Source organism: Elgaria multicarinata, chromosome 2, assembly GCF_023053635.1.
Source record: "Elgaria multicarinata webbii isolate HBS135686 ecotype San Diego chromosome 2, rElgMul1.1.pri, whole genome shotgun sequence".
Taxonomy (NCBI): Eukaryota; Metazoa; Chordata; class Lepidosauria; order Squamata; family Anguidae; genus Elgaria; species Elgaria multicarinata.
In genome coordinates this window covers 550858-573742 of record NC_086172.1, presented here as the reverse complement: position 1 = coordinate 573742, position 22885 = coordinate 550858, and the positions used below count along the sequence as shown (strand labels likewise).

The 22885-nt window shown below is 43.4% G+C and overlaps 1 protein-coding gene across 1 annotated transcript in view; it reads right to left on the bottom strand.

Annotated features, from left to right (window-relative positions):
- COL4A2 (collagen type IV alpha 2 chain) overlaps positions 1–22885 on the bottom strand; it is a 266143-nt gene that overhangs the window by 123390 nt on the left and 119868 nt on the right. Inside the window, exons 18-24 of the mRNA XM_063115898.1 lie at positions 20442–20543; positions 17726–17881; positions 13120–13212; positions 10903–11066; positions 10175–10247; positions 9971–10077; positions 1503–1704 (exon numbers count right to left, since the gene is read on the bottom strand). Of these exons, the coding sequence (XP_062971968.1) occupies positions 1503–1704; positions 9971–10077; positions 10175–10247; positions 10903–11066; positions 13120–13212; positions 17726–17881; positions 20442–20543 (897 nt within the window). The remainder of the gene's footprint in view (positions 1–1502; positions 1705–9970; positions 10078–10174; positions 10248–10902; positions 11067–13119; positions 13213–17725; positions 17882–20441; positions 20544–22885) is intronic.

The window sequence follows — 22885 nt, the reverse complement described above, 5'->3', positions numbered from 1 at the left end:
GCAGAAGTTGAGGGGGCAGGATTGCAGTTTGAGATTGATAAACAAATGGTCAAAGAACACCTAATTTCCTTGAATGAGTTCAAATCTCCAGGGCCCGATGAACTGCATCCAAGAGTAATGAAGGAGCTAGCGGAAGAACTCTCAGAACCTTTGTCTATTATCTTTGCAAAATCATGGAAGACGGGTGAGGTGCCGGATGACTGGAGGAGGGCTAACGTTGTCCCTATCTTCAAAAAGGGCAAAAAGGAGGAACCTGGGAACTACAGACCAGTCAGTCTGACATCCATCCCTGGGAAAATTCTGGAGCAGATTATAAAGAAGTCAATCTGTAAACACCTTGAAATCAATGCAGTGATTACTAGAAGCCAACATGGATTTGTCAGGAACAAATCCTGTCAGACTAATTTGATCTCATTTTTTGATAGGATAACCTCCCTTGTGGACTGTGGGAATGCTGTGGACGTCATATATCTTGACTTCAGCAAAGCTTTTGACAAAGTACCACATGACATTCTGATTAACAAACTAGCTAAAAGTGGGCTAGATGGAACAACTATTAGGTGGATCCACAGTTGGCTACAGAATCGGACTCAAAGAGTACTTATCAATGGAACCTTCTCAAACTGGGGAGAGGCAATGAGTGGGGTGCCGCAGGGCTCAGTCCTGGGCCCAGTGCTCTTCAACATTTTTATTAATGATTTGGACGAGGAGGTGCAGGGAACGCTGATCAAATTTGCAGATGACACCAAATTGGGTGGGATAGCTAATACCCTGGAAGACAGAAACAAACTTCAAAGTGATCTTGATAGGCTGGAGTGCTGGGCTGAAAACAACAGAATGAAATTTAATAGGGATAAATGCCAAGTTCTACATTTAGGGAATAGAAACCAAATGCACAGTTACAAGATGGGGGACACTTGGCTCAGCAATACTACAAACGAGAAAGATCTTGGAATTGTTGTAGATCACAAGCTGAATAGGAGCCAACAGTGCGATATGGCTGCAAGAAAGGCAAATGCTATTTTGGGCTGCATTAATAGAAGTATAGCTTCCAAATCATGTGAGGTACTGGTTCCTCTCTATTCGGCCCTGGTTAGGCCTCATCTAGAGTATTGCGTCCAGTTCTGGGCTCCACAATTCAAGAAGGACGCAGACAAGCTGGAGCGTGTTGAGAAGAGGGCAACCAGGATGATCAGAGGTCTAGAAACAAAGCCCTATGAAGAGAGACTGAAAGAACTGGGCATGTTTAGCCTGGAGAAGAGAAGATTGAGGGGAGACATGATAGCACTCTTCAAATACTTAAAAGGTTGTCACACAGAGGAGGGCCAGGATCTCTTCTCGATGTTCCCAGAGTGCAGGACACGGAATAACGGGCTCAAGTTAAAGGAAGCCAGATTCCGGCTGGACATCAGGAAAAACTTCCTGACTGTTAGAGCAGTGCGACAATGGAAAACAACAAATGTACCAAATAATTTTGGGATCCCTGGAGAGTTCATACATACCTATTTCAGCAGGAGGGCCTGGGGGCCCCGGAGGGCCTTGAAAACCAGGCTTTCCATATATTCCAGGGTCACCTGAAGGGCCACGATATCCTTTGGGGCCTGGCAAACCAATACCAGGCAGACCAATTTCACCTGGAAAACCCTTAGGGCCTGGAGGACCTGGTTCACCATCATCCCCGTCTTCACCTCTTACACCATCTCCCTGAAAGTAAAGTAAAAAAAATACTACAACCTTCTTGTTGTTGTACTGAACCATTTAGTTTTCATGGCAAGGCTACTGGGGTGGGTTGCCGTTACCTTCCCCAGGGATCATATTTAGTCTGACCTCTCTACCATGACCTTCCCATCTTGGGTGTCCGTCCCTTCATGGTTTAGCTCATGGCATCCTTGAGGTGCTCAAGCTCCAGCACCACGACAAGGTTAATTTATTAAGAATTAATAAATTAAGAATTTTAATTATTTATTTATTGATTTAAGAATTAACCTTCTTACAACAGGTTAATTTATTTTAGTCCTTAATTTCTCTTCCTCACTTCTTCAGCAGCCTTAATACTGTAATTCAGAGCTAGTGTAATTCAGGTGATTCTGGCTATCTATGCCCCAACAATTAATTTCAAAAAGCACAGTGAGAGATCTCTTCTCTTCTACAAGGGGTAACCTCAGTGCCTCAGCTTCAGTGACAAAACATGATGGTAAAAAGAACTTAAGTGCAGATGACTTAAGCACTTGTGTGAGAAGGTAAATGCTATCGGTTTATATATTTCATTTAATATTTCATTTATATATTCATTTATATATTTCAATTTAACAATTATCAGATGAAGCTGAAACAAGAGCACAGCACTCAGGAGGGTAATCCTTCACAAACTTAACAGTTCAGGAGCTAAATCTTAGGGGAGAAAATAAAGAAACATACAGTTCTTGCTGCAAATCACAAGTTCGATCAGATACTTAGACTAAACCCAAGTTTGGAAAGAAAGCAAATACTTGACAGCTAGCTCTATGTTGACAAGAGCTACAGTGCAAATATAGTTAGCAGAAAGATCTGCTTCAAAACAAAATGTGTTTCAGTGTATTACTGTGATAGTCTCATAATATGCACCTGCTTTGTTTTTGTATTACATTAAAACAATAAATAACAACACTGAGAACAAGCACGGTGCGGTGGCTAGAGTGTTGGACTGTGAGTCAGGAGATCTGGGTTCTAGTCTCCACTCAGCGATGGAAGCTCACTAGGGGCGTTACTAGACGAGGCTCTAGCGCGCGTTACCTTCCGCAGTCACGTCGAGGCTTCCAGATGACGTTCACGAGGATCCGCCGTTATCCCGCGGTGAAGCCTCTTTCTCCCGACTTTAAAAAAGTGAGTTTTAGGACGCCTTTTCCTGCTGTCCCGCGGTAATTCGGAGTACGTGTGGGAGGATGTGAGGTCACTGCGGTCCGCACTGGGCAGGAAAAGGCGTGCTAAGGGGGAGTGGTCAGCGGCTTCGGTCAAGCCGCCTCCGCCATTTGCGCGCAGTCCGGCAGCTGGGGCAGCGCGGCGGAGCGGCTTTTTTTTTTTATTTCCCCAGTGACAGTTTGCGCAGGAACGGAGGACCGGAAAAGTGGCTGGTGACTCCTTGCGGTGGGCAGCTACCGTGGCCGCATAATGGCGGTGCTGTACGCTGCCTGTTAGTGTGGGTACCAGGCTGGCAGAGGGCAGAGCTGTTTGTGGGCTGCTGCCATGGCTACGGCCAGATGTGGGTTGGCTCCTTGGGATGGGGCACAGGGCACAGAGGCGGTCATCGCCGCCGACACCTCAGAGGCATGATGGGAGATGTAGGCACAGAGTGGCCATGCAGACGATTGACCTCGGGTCATATGACACCCGCCACGACCCCCATCAGGAAGTGAGCGCATCAATGTTGACCCTCAACAGCACCAGCAGCACTTCGGCTGGCACTGGCACTGCCGCCGCTGCCGCCGCCAGGGCCGGCGGCGGCATCGCTGACGGCTGCGCAAGTTTGCGGTCTTTCGGACGTGCGCAAACCGTGCAGCGAGCGATAAAAAAAGCCGCGGCAATCAGGCCGGTGTGGCTGCGCAACCGTTCTCGCGGCGGCAGCAGCACAACCGGCGCAAACTTCCGCCACAAATCGAAGGCAGGTGTGGATGATGAGGCGTCACGGCTGAACGGGAAAAGCCGCTTTCACCGCTCCTCAACGACGGAACACCCGGTACGTCTAGCAACGCCCTAGGTGGCTTTGGGCCAATCACAGACTCTCAGCCCAACCTACTTCGCAGGATTGTTGTTGTGAGGATAAAATGGAAAGGATCAGGATTATGTACACCGCCTTGGGTTCCTTGCAGGAAATGAGGCAGGCTATGCATGTAATCTATATAAATAAAAATGAAAAAGACCGTTCGTTACTGTCGTTATATCTCCGAAAGTTCTTCACCGATTGCTTTGAAATTTTGACACAGCGTTGCGTTCGAATACGCGAGCGTTGTTATGTAACTATGTTTTCTATGGGGTCAAAGGTTTGTCTTAAAATCGAAGAAATAGGCCTCCTCAAAACCAGTCCTGCTGATCATTGTGACATCACCAACCAGTAGGCCAATCTGCTGCCTCTGCCTCCTCTCCTATTTGCATGTACTCTCGCAATTGGCTGAGTGAATATAGATGTCACACCTGTGACAGTTACACGTTCAGAAGAAAGGTAACTGCCAGGAGTTTCCGCTAACCCTCTCACTGTAAAAACATCCTTTTTTAAAAACCAAACAATCTGCTTTACTTCATACAAATAATGTCTCGCAGAAGATCACACTTAGGTCGTCGTACTCGCGGAGTGGAAGCACTGCGACGAGAAATTGCAAATCAGACTGAGGAAGAATGGGCATCAGCAAACGAGAAAAAAAGAAAAAGAATGCCTCAAATACGTGCCAAGGAACCAGGCAAGCAACGTTCAGCCAGACTTGAGGATGCACGGTTGCGAGCACGGCAATCACGTTCTACAGCTTCAGATCTGCTTTGTTCTCAACAGAATGAATGCGACAGGCTGAGAGTGGCTGAAAGACGTCAACGAGAAACAGCACATCAGCGTCAAACACGACTCCGTGGTAAACAATCACACGATTACAATCGCCTTGCATTCCGGTACAACCCAACTGATGATTATAGTTTGAGGCGGCATGTTCTCATTGGCACTATGACTGAAGTGTGTCCTTATTGCAAGGCTCTTAAATTTAATGGAGAAACAAAAGGAATGTGTTGCGCTGCTGGAAAAATTAAACTGCCTCAACTTGGAGAACCACCAGAGCCATTACAAACTTTGCTTGCCGGATATACCGCAGAATCAAAGCATTTCCTATCTAACATCAGGAAATACAACTCATGCTTCCAAATGATGTCGTTCGGTGCAGAAATCATCACAGCTCCATTTATGCCAACTTTCAAAGTCAAAGGACAAATTTATCATAAAGCCAGCTCCTTCCTTCCGTTTCAAGATAGTCAACATAAATTCCTACAAATGTATTTCATTGGTGATGGCAATGATGAATTGAATGCACGCTGCGGAATTTATACCGGCATAAAAAGGTCCGTCGTTTCAAAACTGCAACAGCTACTTCACGAAAAAAAACAATTTAGTACATTTGTTCAAAACAGCAATTGACATGATGCCATCTGATACACACAAGATTGTTATTCATGGTGACAAAATGCCTGCTGGAGAACATGTGCGAAGATTCAATGCTCCAACTACAGACGAAGTGGCAATTGTTATAGAATCATAGAATCATAGAATCATAGAATAGCAGAGTTGGAAGGGGCCTACAAGGCCATCGAGTCCAACCCCCTGCTCAATGCAGGAATCCACCCTAAAGCATCCCTGACAGATGGTTGTCCAGCTGCCTCTTGAAGGCCTCTAGTGTGGGAGAGCCCACAACCTCCCTAGGTAGCTGATTCCATTGTCGCACTGCTCTAACAGTCAGGAAGTTTTTCCTGATGTCCATCTGGAATCTGGCTTCCTTTAACTTGAGTCCGTTATTCCGTGTCCTGCACTCTGGGAGGATCGAGAAGAGATCCTGGCCCTCCTCTGTGTGACAACCTTTTAAGTATTTGAAGACTGCTATCATGTCTCCCCTCAATCTTCTCTTCTCCAGGCTAAACATGCCCAGTTCTTTCAGTCTCTCTTCATAGGGCTTTGTTTCTAGACCTCTGATCATCCTGGTTGCCCTCTTCTGAACATGCTCCAGCTTGTCTGCGTCCTTCTTGAATTGTGGAGCCCAGAACTGGACGCAATACTCTAGATGAGGCCTAACCAGGGCCGAATAGAGAGGAACCAGTACCTCACGTGATTTGGAAGCTATACTTCTATTAATGCAGCCCAAAATAGCATTTGCCTTTCTTGCAGCCATATTGCACTGTTGGCTCCTATTCAGCTTGTGATCTACAACAATTCCAAGATCTTTCTAGTTTGTAGTATTGCTGAGCCAAGTGTCCCCCATCTTGTAACTGTGCATTTGGTTTCTATTCCCTAAATGTAGAACTTGGCATTTATCCCTATTAAATTTCATTCTGTTGTTTTCAGCCCAGCACTCCAGCCTATCAAGATCCCTTTGAAGTTTGTTTCTGTCTTCCAGGGTATTAGCTATCCCACCCAATTTGGTGTCATCTGCAAATTTGATCAGCGTTCCCTGCACCTCCTCGTCCAAATCATTAATAAAAATGTTGAAGAGCTCTGGGCCCAGGACTGAGCCCTGCGGCACCCCACTCGTTGCCTCTCCCCAGCTTGAGAAGGTTCCATTGATAAGTACTCTTTGAGTCCGATTCTGTAGCCAACTGTGGATCCACCTAATAGTTGTTACATCTAGCCCAGTTTTAGCTAGTTTGTTAATCAGAATGTCATGTGGTACTTTGTCAAAAGCTTTGCTGAAGTCAAGATATATGACGTCCACAGCATTCCCACAGTCCACAAGGGAGGTTATCCTATCAAAAAATGAGATCAAATTAGTCTGACAGGATTTGTTCCTGACAAATCCATGTTGGCTTCTAGTAATCACTGCATTGATTTCAAGGTGTTTACAGATTGACTTCTTTATAATCTGCTCCAGAATTTTCCCAGGGATGGATGTCAGACTGACTGGTCTGTAGTTCCCAGGTTCCTCCTTTTTGCCCTTTTTGAAGATAGGGACAATGTTAGCCCTCCTCCAGTCATCCGGCACCTCACCCGTCTTCCATGATTTTGCAAAGATAATAGACAAAGGTTCTGAGAGTTCTTCCGCTAGCTCCTTCATTACTCTTGGATGCAGTTCATCGGGCCCTGGAGATTTGAACTCATTCAAGGAAATTAGGTGTTCTTTGACCATTTGTTTATCAATCTCAAACTGCAATCCTGCCCCCTCAACTTCTGCTTCACTTTTTCCAGGGGGGTCATAGACCCGCTTTTGGGAGAAGACCGAGGCAAAGTAGGAATTGAGCACTTCAGCCTTTTCTTTGTCGTCTGTTATCAATTTGCCATCCTCATTAAGCAGTTGAACCACCATTTCTTTCCTCTGTCTTTTACTACTCACGTATCTGAAGAAAGCCTTTTTATTGCTTTTAGCATCCCTCGCTAATCTCAGCTCATTCTCAGCTTTAGCCTTCCTGACGCCATTTCGGCACTTCTGCGCCACTTGTCTGTACTCTTCTTTTGTAGCCTGGCCTTCCTTCCACTTCCTATATGTATCCCTTTTTGTTTTCAGTTCATCAGTAAGCTTTTTGTGGAGCCACATTGGTTTCCTCTGTTGTCTTCTATCTTTTCTCCTTGTTGGAATTGTTTGTAACTGTGCCTTTAAAATTTCATTTTTTAGATACTCCCACCCATCCTGCACTCCTTTTCTCTTTAGGCTCCCTTGCCACGGGACCTTACTTATTATAGTCGGAGATCAATCTTGACAGGACCTTTCAAAGGTGAAGATGTCCTCATTCCTCGCATTCCTATGATTCCAACAGGTATGCCATTTCAATTTAAGAGATTGCAATTCCCAATTCGATTGGCATTTGCAATCACCATCAACAAAGCTCAGGGCCAATCTTTAGAATTGTGCGGTTTAGATCTAGACACAGATTGCTTCTCACATGGACAATTATATGTTGCGTGTTCTAGAGTCGGCAAACCAGACAATCTCTATATCTACACAGACAATGGAACAACTAAAAATATTGTATATCCACAAGCATTGTGAAATTAAACATATTAGAAACATCCGCTTTGTCTTTTCTCTCTTTTCAATTTAGCCAGACTGAGCCACAGCAACGCATGGCAGGGTACAGCTAGTCTAAATAAATAAAAATGAAAAAGACCGTTCGTTACTGTCGTTATATCTCCGAAAGTTCTTCACCGATTGCTTTGAAATTTTGACACAGCGTTGCGTTCGAATACGTGAGCGTTGTTATGTAACTATGTTCTCTATGGGGTCAAAGGTTTGTCTTAAAATCGAAGAAATAGGCCTCCTCAAAACCAGTCCTGCTGATCATTGTGACATCACCAACCAGTAGGCCAATCCGCTGCCTCTGCCTCCTCTCCTATTTGCATGTACTCTCACAATTGGCTGAGTGAATATAGATGTCACACCTGTGACAGTTACACGTTCTGAACAAAGGTAACTGCCAGGAGTTTCCAGTAACCTCCTCACCGTAAAAACATGCTTTTATATCTCCGAAAGTTCTTCACCAATTGCTTTGAAATTTTGACACAGCGTTGCGTTCGAATACGTGAGCGTTGTTATGTAACTATGTTCTCTATGGGGTCAAAGGTTTGTCTTAAAATCGAAGAAATAGGCCTCCTCAAAACCAGTCCTGCTGATCATTGTGACATCACCAACCAGTAGGCCAATCCACTGCCTCTGCCTCCTCTCCTATTTGCATGTTCTCTCCTATTTGCTCTTATAGGTCATTGTGACATCGCCAACCAGTAGGACAATCCACTGCCTCTGCCTTCTCTCCTATTTGCATGTTCTCTCACAATTGGCTGAGTGAATATAGATGTCACACCTGTGACAGTTACATGTTCTGAAGAAAGGTAACTGCCAGGAGTTTCCACTAACCTCCTCACCGTAAAAACATCCTTTTTAAAAAACCAAACAGCAGGCCAATCCACTGCCTCTGCCTCCTCTCCTATTTGCATGTTCTCTCACAATTGGCTGAGTGAATATAGATGTCACACCTGTGACAGTTACACGTTCTGAAGAAAGGTAACTGCCAGGAGTTTCCACTAACCTCCTCACCGTAAAAATATCCTTTTTAAAAAATCAAACAGTAGGCCAATCCACTGCCTCTGCCTCCTCTCCTATTTGCATGTTCTCTCACAAAACTTTGCAATGGCACGCAGCTTGCAGTAAAAAAATTACTGAGCAACGTCATAGAAGGAACAATCTTGACAGGACCTTTCAAAGGTGAAGATGTCCTCATTCCTTGCATTCCTATGATTCCAACAGATATGCCATTTCAATTTAAGAGATTGCAATTCCCAATTCAATTGGCATTTGCAATCACCACCAACAAAGCTCAGGGCCAATCTTTAGAATTGTGCGGTTTAGATCTAGACACAGATTGCTTCTCACATGGACAATTATATGTTGCGTGTTCTAGAGTCGGCAAACCAGACAATCTCTATATCTACACAGACAATGGAACAACTAAAAATATTGTATATCTACAAGCATTGTGAAATTAAACATATTAGAAACATGGACTTTGTCTTTTCTTTCTTTTCAATTTAACCAGACTGAGCCACAGCAACGCGTGGCAGGGTACAGCTAGTAAATAAATAAAAATAAATTACTAAATACATAAATAACAAACATAAACATACCTCTGATAATGGAGGCACCTGGAGAAGGGCCTCAGTGGAATATGTTAAAGCATACAAAAGCTGGTATGGTAATGGATGCTCTTTCAGATACTTGTGTTCAAAGACATTTAGAGCTTTAAAGGCAAGTACAAGTAGTTTGAATTGTGTCCAAGGCAGGAACTACACTACTGCTTTAAAATGGTTTATAACAGTAGTGACAACTGTTGGGGTCCATATACAAGTTTCAAACCATTTTCGAAGTGTCATATCCTGCTTGATGTAACTGTGGCCCAAGAGGTTAACAAGCAGCCAATAAGGTTATCTTAAAATTGGTATAACTCTGCCACTCCAAATTCTGGTAGCTGAATTCTGTACAATTTGAACCTTCTGAGTTGTCTTCAAGGGCAGCCCCGCATATAAATGTTCTCTGGAGGTTACCACAGCATGGATCATCAAGGCCAAACTATCTCTGTCTAGAAATGGTCACAGCTGGGAAATGTCACTCTGTACCACTGAGACCACCTGGGCCTCATCCAGACCTTTACTGACTCTGCACCTCTACAGCCTCACCTAACTCCATCAAGAAGTGATTAGTTTTGTCAGCATAATGATACTCCTTTTTCAGCATATTGATGTAGAGAAAATGAAGAGGTTACTTACCTGAAGCCCAGGAAGTCCTGGAAATCCATCTTTGCCATCTCTGCCTGGCAAACCATCTTCTCCTTTAGCGCCAAGAATTCCTGGAATTCCTTGATCTCCTTTGTCACCTGAAAAAATGGTCTTGGTGAAATACAACCATTTTAGTAAATATACTACTAAATGCACTACATTTCTAAAACACATTAAAAAGATTTTTGGCTGTACCTTTTGTTTTAACATACGGGGAATCGCCTTTTTGTCCTTTTTGTCCAGGAAGTCCAGGTACTCCAGGGAATCCCTATAGGTTGGTATTAACAGAATCTAATAAATCATCTTAGGTCACTTACAAAGGTGTAAGGGAAAATTCCTTTCTGTTTCCTCTTGTAAGAGCAGGGCAGAATACATGCACTACTGATAAAATGAATACAAATAGTAATCTGACAAAGAAGTCAGAAGCATAATAAGTGATTTTTTAAAAACCCAAATCAAAACAAAAAAGATAGTTGAGAAAAAGTTCAGGAACTAACCTAATTTCATAACATTTGGATATTTAATATTAAAGCCATCAAGCCAATAGTCTCTAGGAACACTTGTGTGGCTGGAGCAGCCCTGAGCTCTTGTTTCAGATGCTCTCAGATTTAGTTGTGGGAGGGGGGTGCCCCCAAGATGGAGTTTCTCTTTGTCCCACCAGCAATGCCATGACAGTCAGAAGAACCTGTGTCTGTTCCTCTATTTTAGGGTGGAAGATCTACCCGTGGAAGCCCAACCTCAACGAGACAGCAAACAACTTCATGGAAACAGATATGCAAGCTAACTTGCATTAAGAAAATGGCATATACGTACTCAACATAATAAATAAATAAATAAATAAATAAATAAATAGATAAACTTAAATAATTTCAGTTTTCATAATGTTTAGCATGCTTAATATGTTTATTACATATATATCCTACTTTTGCACCAAGGAAACCAGGAATCCCGTGCTGGCCTTGATCTCCAATTTCTCCTTTTCTCCCAAGCTGACCTATAGGGCCTGGAAAGCCCGGTGGACCAGGTTGCCCGGCGGGACCCATTTTTCCTTCAGTACTTCCAGCACATTTACAATCTCCTACATCACCTGCAAAAAATACATGCCTGAAGAGATACAAAGAAGCCAATCTTGTTCCGGTGCATTATAGAAAATCTCATTATTATTATTTTTACAAAAAGATCAACTGAAAAGGGACAAAATGAAACAAAAACAAACAAAGCAGCTTTTACATAATGAATGCAACATTTCTTACCAACCCAAACAGATATTTTTGCTACGTAGAAGTGGCAGAATCTATGTTGCAAACCTATTGTTACACTCACCCCCACTTCTTTTAAGTGGTGAGGAGTTCTGAGGCACAACATTTGTCCTTGGAAGGAGGTCGCTGGAGGCTTTATTTGCACATATATAGGATGGGCATAGGTGGAGACCGGCTTAAATATTCCAACAAACAGCCAAATTTCCTGACCATTTTCAAATTTCCATTTTCAGGTGCAACACACTGTAGCAGCCTAAACAAGACATGGCTCACGCTGACCCTGCTACCCCATCCAGGTAGGATTGCAACTGATGCTTAAGTTACAGAGGCCATTTGAGCCATGATAATGAGCTCTTGTGTTCAGTCTGATTCTTCATAATGAGCTTTGCTTCATATATGTTCCAGCAGTCTTCTTTTATTGCCCTCAGCTTATGAGTATACAAGCGGGAGAGGGCACTTGGATGCCATCATGTCAACTACTTGAGGCATCTTTGTATTCCAGAGAGTGACCAGGGCTTTGACAGTAGCGCCTGCCGTACAAGCCCTCAAATCCTTCAGAGGCTTTATGAATCCATCAGATTCCATTAGCCTCCAGGAGTGGCTCAGTTAAACAGGCCCCCAACCCTTGCAGAGGAGAACAGTCACTGCACACACCTAAACCTCAACAGGATGTAAGCTGACTGTGGCCTTAGCTAGACCTACCTTAAAAAGCACAATGGAGGAGGGGAGAGCCAGTGATACAACTATTGCAGGCTGTCGCCCTCATCTACACGTCAGACGCGACAGGCTAAAGGAAACACCCGTCATGTCCGCCATTTTTTAAATTTTTTTTTTAAAGGGGCTGGATGCGCATGAATGTTCATGCGCTTAGGTGAGCAATTTTTTTTTAAAAAAAAATAGTTTTCCCTGCTCCCCCCACCCTGCCCCCGATGGGTGCAGCGCTCCTGGGGAGCGCTGCGCCCCGTGCGTGACTTCTCCCGGCTACATGCAAGTAATCATGCGTAGCTGGGAAAAGCTGCAGAATAGGCTACACGCTCATGGTCTCAGGCTCAGCCCGAGACCGCAGGACAAATCGGGCCAAAAGTGGTGCCCATTATCCTGGGGCAAGGGAGGGTTGATCCCTGCCTGAGCCCGGGATCCTCTGTGTGTCATCTGGATTCACAAGGGCGATCCCGGGTATCAGCTCGTCTAGCTAAGGCCTGTGACAAAGGGGGGCAGATGTAAAATTCCCCACTTTCAGATCACTAGTCTAGGTGAGATAACAAATCTAGACTGTTGGCCATGAAGCTCACTGGGTGACTTTAAGCCAGTCACTGACTCTAAGCCTAACCTACCTCATAGGGTTGTTGTGAGGAGGAGGAGGAGGAGGAGGAGGAGGATGTATACCCCCTTTGTCTCCTTGGAGGAAAGTGGGAGGGAAATAAATGCAACAAACAAACAAACAAACGTTATCCTCCAACAAGAGATGTGTGTGTGAGAGAGAGATTTCGAGTTTGTAGGATGGGTACTAGGATTATGAAGTAGTTCATTGTAGCATTTACTTCAAAGAAAATAGAAGTTGAAATCAACATGGTATCTAGAGGAATGAGTTAACAGCTTTTTAAACATAGTACAAAATCATATTCACCACCATCCCTAAAGAAAAATAAAGGATTTAAAATAGTTGTAGAAGAAGACAAATGAGGTATGGACAACACAAGATTTCCGTCCAGGTACCTTGCAGAAAAAGCCTATGTTATAAACTTTTTGGCAAAAGAAACAAGAAGTAAAGCACAAATAAGCGATGAAGAGTGAGAAGTTCCAGGATTAAGTCTCTTCCTTGCATGACAAATAATCAGTAATAGACAGCACATTAAAACACTGGTCTGGATGTAGCCATACCTTTCATTCCCTTTAATCCTCGTGGACCTGGGTAACCTTGAAATCCTGCAGAACCAGAAACCCCTGGGAGACCCTTCAGCCCAGCACTATAATCTATAGTATTGAAAACATGTATATTATTATTTATTTATTTATTTATTACATTTTTATACCGCCCAATAGCCGAAGCTCTCTGGGCAGTTCACAAAAATTAAAACCATAATAAAACAACCAACAGGTTAAAAGCACAAATACAAAATACAGTATAAAAAGCACAACCAGGATAAAACCATGCAGCAAAATTGATATAAGATTAAAATACAGAGTTAAAACAGTAAAATTTAAATTTAAGTTAAAATTAAGTGTTAAAATACTGAGTGAATAAAAAGGTCTTCAGCTGGCGACGAAAGGAGTACAGTGTAGGTGCCAGGCGAACCTCTCTGGGGAGCTCATTCCACAACCGGGGTCCCACAGCAGAGAAGGCCCTCCTCCTGGTAGCCACCTGCCTCACTTCCTTTGGCAGGGGCTCATGGAGAAGGACCCCTGTAGATGATCTTAAGGTCCAGGCAGGTACATATGGGAGGAGGTGTTCCTTCAAATAACCTGGACCCAAACCGTTTAAGGCTTTAAATGTCAATACCAGCACTTCGAATCAGGCCCGGACCTGGACTGGCAGCCAATGAAGTTGTAAAAGGCCTGGCGTAATGTGATCTTGCCGACCAGTCCCTGTTCGTAAATGGGCTGCCTGTTTTGTACCAGCTGAAGCTTCCAGACCGTTTTCAAAGGCAGCCCCACGTATAATGCATTGCAGTAATCCAAACGAGAGGTTATCAGAGCATGGATAACTGTAGCTAGGCTATCTCTGTCCATATAAGGGCGTAGTTGGTATATCAACCTAAGCTGATAAGAGGTGCTCTTTGCCACTGAGTTCACCTGTGCCTCAAGTGACAGTTCTGGATCCAAGAGTACCCCCAAACTACGGACCCAATCCTTTAGGGAGAGTGCAACCCTGTCCAGGACAGGGCAAACATCACCTCGCCGGACAGATGAACCATCCGCTAACAGTACCTCCGTCTTGTCTGGATTGAGTCTCAGTTTGTTAGCCCTCATCCAGTCCATTACTGTTCCCAGGCACTGGTTCAGAACAGTCACTGCCTCACCTGGGTTTGATGAAAAGGAAAGGTAGAGCTGGGTATCATCCGCATATTGATGACACCTCAGTCCACATCTCCGGATAACTTCCGGAGGGAGGTTATCCGGAGGGAGGGAGGGAGACTGAATGATATTCGAGGGAGACTGAAATGGTTCTTTAGGTCTGGATTAACTTTCAATAAGCTAGTTTATCATACAGATATCTGTGCCTAGGCTCTAAGGGAAAAACAGTGTATGAGGTGGAAATTATTTTAGTTGTTTGGATATTTTATCATAGAAAATCAAGGTGGCTTACAAATTTTATATAAAAGTTTTAACAGCACAGCTACTGATGAGGGCAGAATTTAAAATGTTTAGCTTAAAAATATTTTGAAATACTGTATTGTTAGTCTTTCTATCCTCCTTATACATTTTACCATAAGACTGACTGTATCCACAGTGGATCCACAGCCTCCATTTTGCTTTGGTGTTGAGCCACCTTACACCAACCTCTCTCTCATAGAATCATAGAATAGCAGAGTTGGAAGGAGCCTACAAGGCCATCGAGTCCAACCCCCTGCTCAATGCAGGAATCCACCCTAAAGCATCCCTGACAGATGCTTGTCCAGCTGCCTCTTGAAGGCCTCTAGTGTGGGAGAGCCCACAACCTCACTAGGCAACTGATTCCATTGTCGTACTGCTCTAACAGTCAGGAAGTTTTTCCTGATGTCCAGCTGTCTGTGTGTGTGTGTGTCTAATTTTGTAAGCCACCTTGAATGCCTGAGTAACAGTATCTGGTTCCCCACTTTCTTAAGGGGTGAGACATTCCAGGGACAACACCATTGGGCTAGGTTTAATTGGCATGACCGAGCACTGAAGATGTATTTTTCTAATTTCTGTTTCATTAAGATATATACACAAGCAGTAACAGTGAAGAGGACTTCCTACAAGGCAATAAATCCCATTAGCTCCCCCCAAACCAACCCTCTACCTTCACTGTAAGCAAACTCAAAGTTCTCTAACTCCACATCTTCAAAACTAGCAACTGCTGTTATTTGCACATCCATTTCCTAGGCTCTGGTATCTGGCTGTAGAATAATAGAATCACAGGCTGTGTATGGACAACACAGTCATCAATGGTGGTTTAATAGTCAACTCCATGGTTGATTATCAAAGGAGTACTCTCCACACAATATGATTATAACCAACTATGGTGTGAATTAAGGCTAACGCTGAGTTGACTATGACAGGGTTCAGATGGTACAATAATCAATGGTTGCTTAGTCAACCGTTGACTATTATGTTGTCTGGCAAGCCTTTTCCACACTACCATTGGTTATTTCCCCAAAATAACCAATGCAAATAATCAATGGTGTGTAGAGTTGACTATTTGCACAATTGTTGGTTATTGTGTTGTGTGGCGGACTCCATTGACTGTTTCACATGCCTATAAGAGTCGTGAGGCAAGAGCGGCAGAAAACCCTGCCGCTCTTGCCCAGTGGTGCTCCATAGACATGTGTGAGCTTCCTGGGATGAGCACATCCCATCCCTGGGAGGAGTGCTACGATTGGCGGCTCCCTGTGTGCTTCCTGGTACGGGCACGTGCCATCCCTGGGTGAGGTCAGGCACCACAATTGGCGGCTTCCCTCCCCAAGCCTTCCTCCTGTTCCTGTGCAAAAGATTTCTCCCCTAAAGCTACGTGAGAGATGCATGCAGCAAGTGCATATTGGGTTAGCTAGAAGCATCTCTCGCATAGCTTCAACACTCAAGGATTTTTTGGGTGAGCAGTGGAAGTTCCACCCCCGCCCCTGAAATCTGAGGGTTAAAGCTACACAAAAGTTGCTTCTGCCTCCCCCTGCCCCAATAAACATTTGTGGATATCGGGCTGAAGGGATGGAAGGATCTTTCCTGTGGTGGTGGTGGTGGTGGTAGGATTTATTTCACAGCTTAACATGTAATGTCAAACCATGAGAGAAATTCTTCCACCAATCATGGCGCCCCACCATACCCAGGGACGGCACATCCCATGAGAATCCCCCTTTGTGTTGGGTCCCCCCACCACTGGTACCTGGTGGCGTGCCTGAGCCTGCATGGGGCTCACATGTGCTGTGCTCCTTTGGCTCTGTTGCATGGCTGTGCTTCCCAGGAGCACCCCATGCAGGCTCAGGTATGCCCCCAGGTACCAATGGTGGTGGCAGCCCAAAGGCGATTCTCATGGGATGTGCCATCCCTGGGTATGATGCGCTGCCATGATCGTGGGGGGACTGACTTGGCATGAAGGGGGAACTTCATGGGAACCAGCGCTGCTATTCATTGGGAGGGCGGGGGATGAGCTACAATTGTCCACTATGTGTTAATAGTCAGCTCATTGTTGACTATTATCATGTGTGGGGAGTACCCCCTAAATAGTCAACTGTAGAGTTGACTATTAACACATGGTGGGGTATTGTGCTGACCGAACTGGCTCTATTAGTCAATGGTGTGTTTGATTGACACATCCTCCTTCCTCCCCTCAGTCCTCGCACTGGTATTCCATCAGCCACTGCAGGTCCTGCTGGCTGGAGTAGCGTAGCAGCTGCCACTTTGGTCACTCTTGCCAGGGGACTCCATAGTCGCCGAAAATAACTATGCGTGATGAAATAATGGTGCTGGACACACACACAATAACCAATGGTTATTCAAATAATAAACTCTGCACAGTGTTGATTGTTTGTGTTGGTTATTTCAGTCAAGTAACCAACCATTGTGTGTAAAAGTCCCAACAGATGACAGAATAACCAATCATTGACTATTTAACCCACTGTTGACTATTTAACCCACTGTTGATTATCGTATAGTCCGAACCAGTCACAGAGTTGGAACCTTGGAGACCATCTAGCCACTTCTCTGTTCAATACATGCTCTGTATATAAACTGTCCGTTCAACAAACATTCATGATTGATTGATTGATTGATTACATTTCTATACTGCCCAATAGCCGAAGCTCTCTGAGCGGTTCACAAAAATTAAAACCATAGTAAGACATGATCATTAAGCAACACTAATATTCTAATATATTGAAAATGGAAGAATGATGAAATACAAAATTAAGATTCTCTTCCCATCTTGGGGGTGTATCTGTAATTACTGATTTCCTTTCCTTTTTCATTCTTTTTTTAAATTGTGAAATAGCTATCAAAAAGAAATGGTAATTACAAAAGCAAAGAAAGAAAATTATTTAATGAAGGCAATGAAGTTGCCTTGATTTCTTTAATCTTTTCTTAAAGGCATATATGAAAGGAAGAAAACTAAAATAGATAGTTAGAAAGCTTTTTATCAGTATCTCTGCTTTAAAATTGTTGAAAGTTGAAAATTTACTTTCTTGAAAGTATCAAATTCCCTGTCTTTTCAAACAGTGTAAAAATTAAGGAAACTTCTCAGAATATTCATTTAAAGTGTAGTCACATCTTACCTTTTTCCACAAGATAATTGTTCACAAATGTTGTGGCCTCTTACCTGGGCTTCCTGGAGGGCCAGGGGGGCCAGGAAAACCAGGAGATCCAGGCTCACCATCTGAACCTGGAGGACCTTCATGAATAGCTGGGATGCCTGGATTACCAATAAAACCTTTGGGCCCCATTTCTCCAGGCAAACCTCTTCTTACAGAGACATCTGAAATGGCAAAACAGGTAGGTATATATGGTTTTCAGAATGCTCTAGATCAGCTTTCTCCAATCTGGTGCCCTCCGCGTGTGATGGAACAACTTCCATCATCCCAGCTGGGCTGGCTAGGTATGCTTGGGATTGTAGATGCAACATATTGGGAGGGCCCTGGGTTGAGGGAAGGTTGATCTCAACGGGGGAAAAATATGGACAATATGATGTTCCAGGCTGCAGGAATAATAATGACATTTTTCATCAGAAGACTTTTTCAGGATGACTCTTCATTTACTCATGTATAATAGTTTAGGAAAAAGAGACATAAAGTGTCTTACTCAAAGCCGAACTGCAAACAAGGGTGGAGTTCAGTAAACCTAACGCTTAATCCAGTGGCTCTATAGTATATTTCTTTAACATGCATTTGCTATGTTATCTCCTGCAAATTTGTACATACATTGCTACTAGATTTTAATAATAATAATAATAATAATAATAATAAGAAGAAGAAGAAGAAGAAGAAGAAGAAGCAGCAGCAGCAGCACTGTTGTGAGACGTTTTTCAGAAATGGCTGATTTCGGGTTTACTGGACTTGCTGGGACAGCTACAGAGCCGAACAAGCCCTACTGACTCATTTCTGCATTCCATTGATTGACCAAAAGTTTTAACAGGAGTGCCACCCATATCACCCAGAACGACTAATAGAGCCCTCTGGAAACCATCCAGATCCACTCTAGGGGAAGACCATTTTAATAGCACCTGCACCCTTGCAGAAGGGAACAGCTGCCATCGGTCTAAACCTGAACAAGAAGTGACTGACCATGACAAGAGGACCGATTCAAAGTCCCCCACCTTCAGACCACTCTCGCCATGGCCAGCTGAAGAAAACAAATCTAGAGTCAGCCCTGCTACATGTTTTGGACCAATGATATGTTGGGAACCATAAAACTCTGTGCCACCCCAGACAAGGCACCCTTGGCATGAATTCCGTCCCCCAGAACCATCTTGAGAACCTCAACAACACATCTGAGACCACCTCTGATGCTGAAATAAGGAGACTTTTGGGCAGCAGCGTGGACCAACAGAACCCCCAATCTGTCCTGCTGTGCCAACACAAGATGCAAACACCCCAGGCTAGTAGTCAGATGGACAGAGGGCCTGGAGTGAGAGATGGAATTCCTATAGAACATGGCACCTCCCCTTCCCTTGCTCTCAAGTCTACCCTGATGTTGAACCAAGTACCCTGGTGAGCACAGTTCTGACAAACTAATTCCCCTTTGATCGCCCACCCAGTTCTCAGTTATACCTGCTGTGATGTCCTCCTCTCCTTTTACCCAGGCTTTCCCCTATTATCCCTTCATGCTTAAACCTAAGGAAGGACATGCCACTGCCAAATCAGCTGTATCCACTGACTTAGCTAAACTTTTACGCAGCCACAACTAAAACCAAGTGTGTTGAATTTATCACTTTTACTGCTACTTTTAATTTGGGAAGTAGGTGCTGGCTATCATGTGTTTATGTCTGAGGTAGCAAAAATGAAGACCTAGCTGGCACATGGATTTAACTCAGAAAAATAAAATAAACATTTATTATTTGCAAGTTGTTGTTTCAGTGTTACATAGACGTTGCTAATTAGTCTAAGCCTCCCTCCCCCCTCTAAATCCTTTCTCCCCAACCAAGATGGTGCTCTGTTGAACTCCAAACCCTAGCTCCTCTCAAAGCTAGCTGTCAAAACAAAAAATAAACCCTTCTGTGACATCACTCACTCCAAACCCTCCCTAAAACTAAAACAGCCAATTACACACATTTCCTGCAAAACTAAATACATCCGTATCAATACAATAAAACAGATTAACAGAACAACCAGATGATTTTGTCACACATGCCAAACCGGCTGCATCATCAGTGAGGGAGAACTTACTTTGAATCAATCTGGCATTTAAAAGCAGCACGCAGAAATTAGAGGACAGTCTGATAGGGCAACCACCAAACCTGTATAGAACTATAGATTGATAATACTCAGCAGAGGTGAAATCTGTGTCATTGTATCAAATGCCCTCTATTTTCACTGGTTATAATTCAGCTGAAAAATTATCTGCATCAGGTTTTAAGAAACATATTTCTGGGGAAGATGAATAATGGTAGAATCACAGTGCTGGAAAGAACCAAAAGTCCAAATAATAGGCAAGGGCATCTATTCACCGATTCCTCTAACCCAGAGTAGGGGGGAACCTTTTTCAGCCCAAGGTTTTGGGCAAGCATGTCAGGGTGTCTTGCCAGCAGTGGAAGCCCTTTGGGCCGGAGGTACCACATTCTTGCTCTAACCAATCTTTATCACCAAACCTACGCAATGCAGACACCATTTGCCAGAAGTAGGGAACAAGTGCATTCATTGTGGAAATGTCCCTGCAGGTGTTTCAAGTAAGCCAACCAAGCTATTTGTGTGTGTGCTTGGGATTCAGAGAAAAGCAACGAGATAAGAATGTGAGGAAAGGTTAAAACAACACAAATGTATAGAGAAAAGTGAATTTATACTCCCAAGTAAATATTGAATTAAAAAGTGCCAGGAAATTACCGCCAGATGATCCTTGTGGACCAGGTATGCCAGGACTGCCTTGCTTGCCTCTGTCTCCCTCAGGCCCAGGAACACCACGTACTCCCTGGTCACCTCTTGAACCTAAAATATTACCAAAAGTTCAGTTTAAACCACACCGACATATATGGAACTCCAGAGATACAGACATTAGAATGGCCCACGGAGTTGATTGATTTATATTGTTAATTGATCCTTGGGGTAATAAATGGCATCAATCAATCAATTAATCAACCAATCAACCAACCAATGTTATTATAAGTTCAAACCACTAATTTTCTGAAAGCTAAGGCATTAAGTATTGCATTTGATCCATTGACCATGTATGGGTAATCATATCTCAGCTTAATAACTCCTCCAAAGCTTGATCTGAGGCAGATCTTGTTGTTGCTGCATGTAGATGATCTAATTTGGTTTAAAAATGACTATTATGGGCCTTCTCAGAGTAGTGTGATAAAAACTCATTGATCATAAACTTTGCAAAATCTGAAGGTATGAGTCCCCACCACCACCGCCCAAGCCATGGAAAAGGTTACATTGGACATCAGTGGGGAATATTTTGGAACAGTATTTAAAGTATTTAAAACTTCATTTTCAATTATAATCTCAGGTGGAATTTATAACAAAAATATGCACTTGAATCTGCGAATCTGCCATTGTTAATTTTTATTATGCCCAAAAGAGATGCAGTATTCCTCTAGCTCTTGGGATATTCAAAGAGAAGCCACTGACTCTTGTTACGATATGACATTATGACATCTTTATATGGATTGAGTTGACCAATTCAACCTTGAAAACCTGCAGTCATTTTTCTTGCATCATCATAATCATCATCATAAATTTATTTCCTCTCTGTTTGGATCGAAGCGGCAACAACAATAAGTATAAATACATTAAATTGATTAAAAACATAGTTCACGTTATTAAAGCATCCTAAAAGTTTTGCTGCTTTTAAATTATATATTGTTTTAACTTGGTTTATGGTTTCATTTGTTTTTAGCTGTGTATATTTACTGTTTTATACTGTATGCTTTTATCTGTACGTTGCCCTGAGATCTTATTGATATAGAGTGGGATATAAATGTTTTAAATAAATAAATAAAAACTTCCTAAAATTCCACTGGGTAGGCCTGTCAGAAGAGATCAGTCTTAATAGCTTTCTTAGATGCTAAAAGACTGTTAAGTTGATGAGCGTCCTCTGGCAGGCCATTCCACAGTCTGGGAAAAGCAGAAGAGAAGGTCCTCTGGGTAATACTTGTCAGCCTAATTTTGGCTGACTGAAGTAGAATCTTCCCAGAGGACCTGAGTATGCGGAGCGGATTGTATGGGAGAAGGCGATCCTGCAGGTAGATTGTACCCAAACCATGTAGGGCTTTAAAGGTAATGACCAACACTTTATACTTTGCCCGGAAACTAATTGGCAGCCAGTGAAGAGATTTTAAAACTGGTGTAATGTGGTCCCCCCTAGGTGTACCAGTGACCAACCTGGCTGCCATATTTTGAACTAGTTGAAATTTCCGGACTAAGCACAAAGGTAGCCCTACGTAGAGAACCTTTGCAGAAGTCAAGCCTTGAAGTTACCAGTGTGTGCACCACCATCTTTATGTCTTCCAACTCTAGGAAGGGGCACAGCTGGCATATCAGCCGAAGCTGATAGTAGGCACTCCTGGCTGTCGCATTTATCTGAGCTGTCATTTGGAGTGACGGATCCAGAAGCACCCCCAAGCTGCAAACACAGTCTTTCAGGGGGAGTGTAACCTCATCCAGAACTGTTTGACACACCTCCAAACCCAGGTTGTGGTCTTTGACGGTGAGCACCTCCATCTTGTCTGGATTCAGCTTCAGTTTGTTTTTCCTCATCCAGCCCATTACCACCTCCAAGCATTTATTCAGAGGCGACACACTATCCTTAGCTGACGCTGTTGTCAAAGGCATAGAGACATTTATTTGGGTGTCATCAGCGTATTGAAAGCACCCCGCCCCATGCCTCCTGATGATCTCTCCCAGCAGTTTCATGTAAATATTGAATAGCATTGCGGAAAGGATGGCATCTTGTGGTATGCCACACAGCAGCTCCTTCTTTGAGGAGCAGCTACCCCCAAGCATCACCATCTGGACCAGAACCACTGGAGCACAGTGCCCCCAATTCCCAATTCCCTCAGGCATTCCAGAAGGACACCATGGTTGATGGTATCGAAAGCCGCTGAGAGGTCCAAAAGTATTTTGGGGGTATTATTATTTTCATTTCTATACTGCCCAATAGCTGAACCTCCCTGGGTGATTTACAATAATTCATAAAATAATAAAATACAATACAGCATAAAAATTTACAGGTACAATATTTAAAACAATTTATACAGCTAAAAAGTTTCAATAAAATACTAGACCTGTTTAGATAACTGGCATTAATGCTCCATCGTATGCCA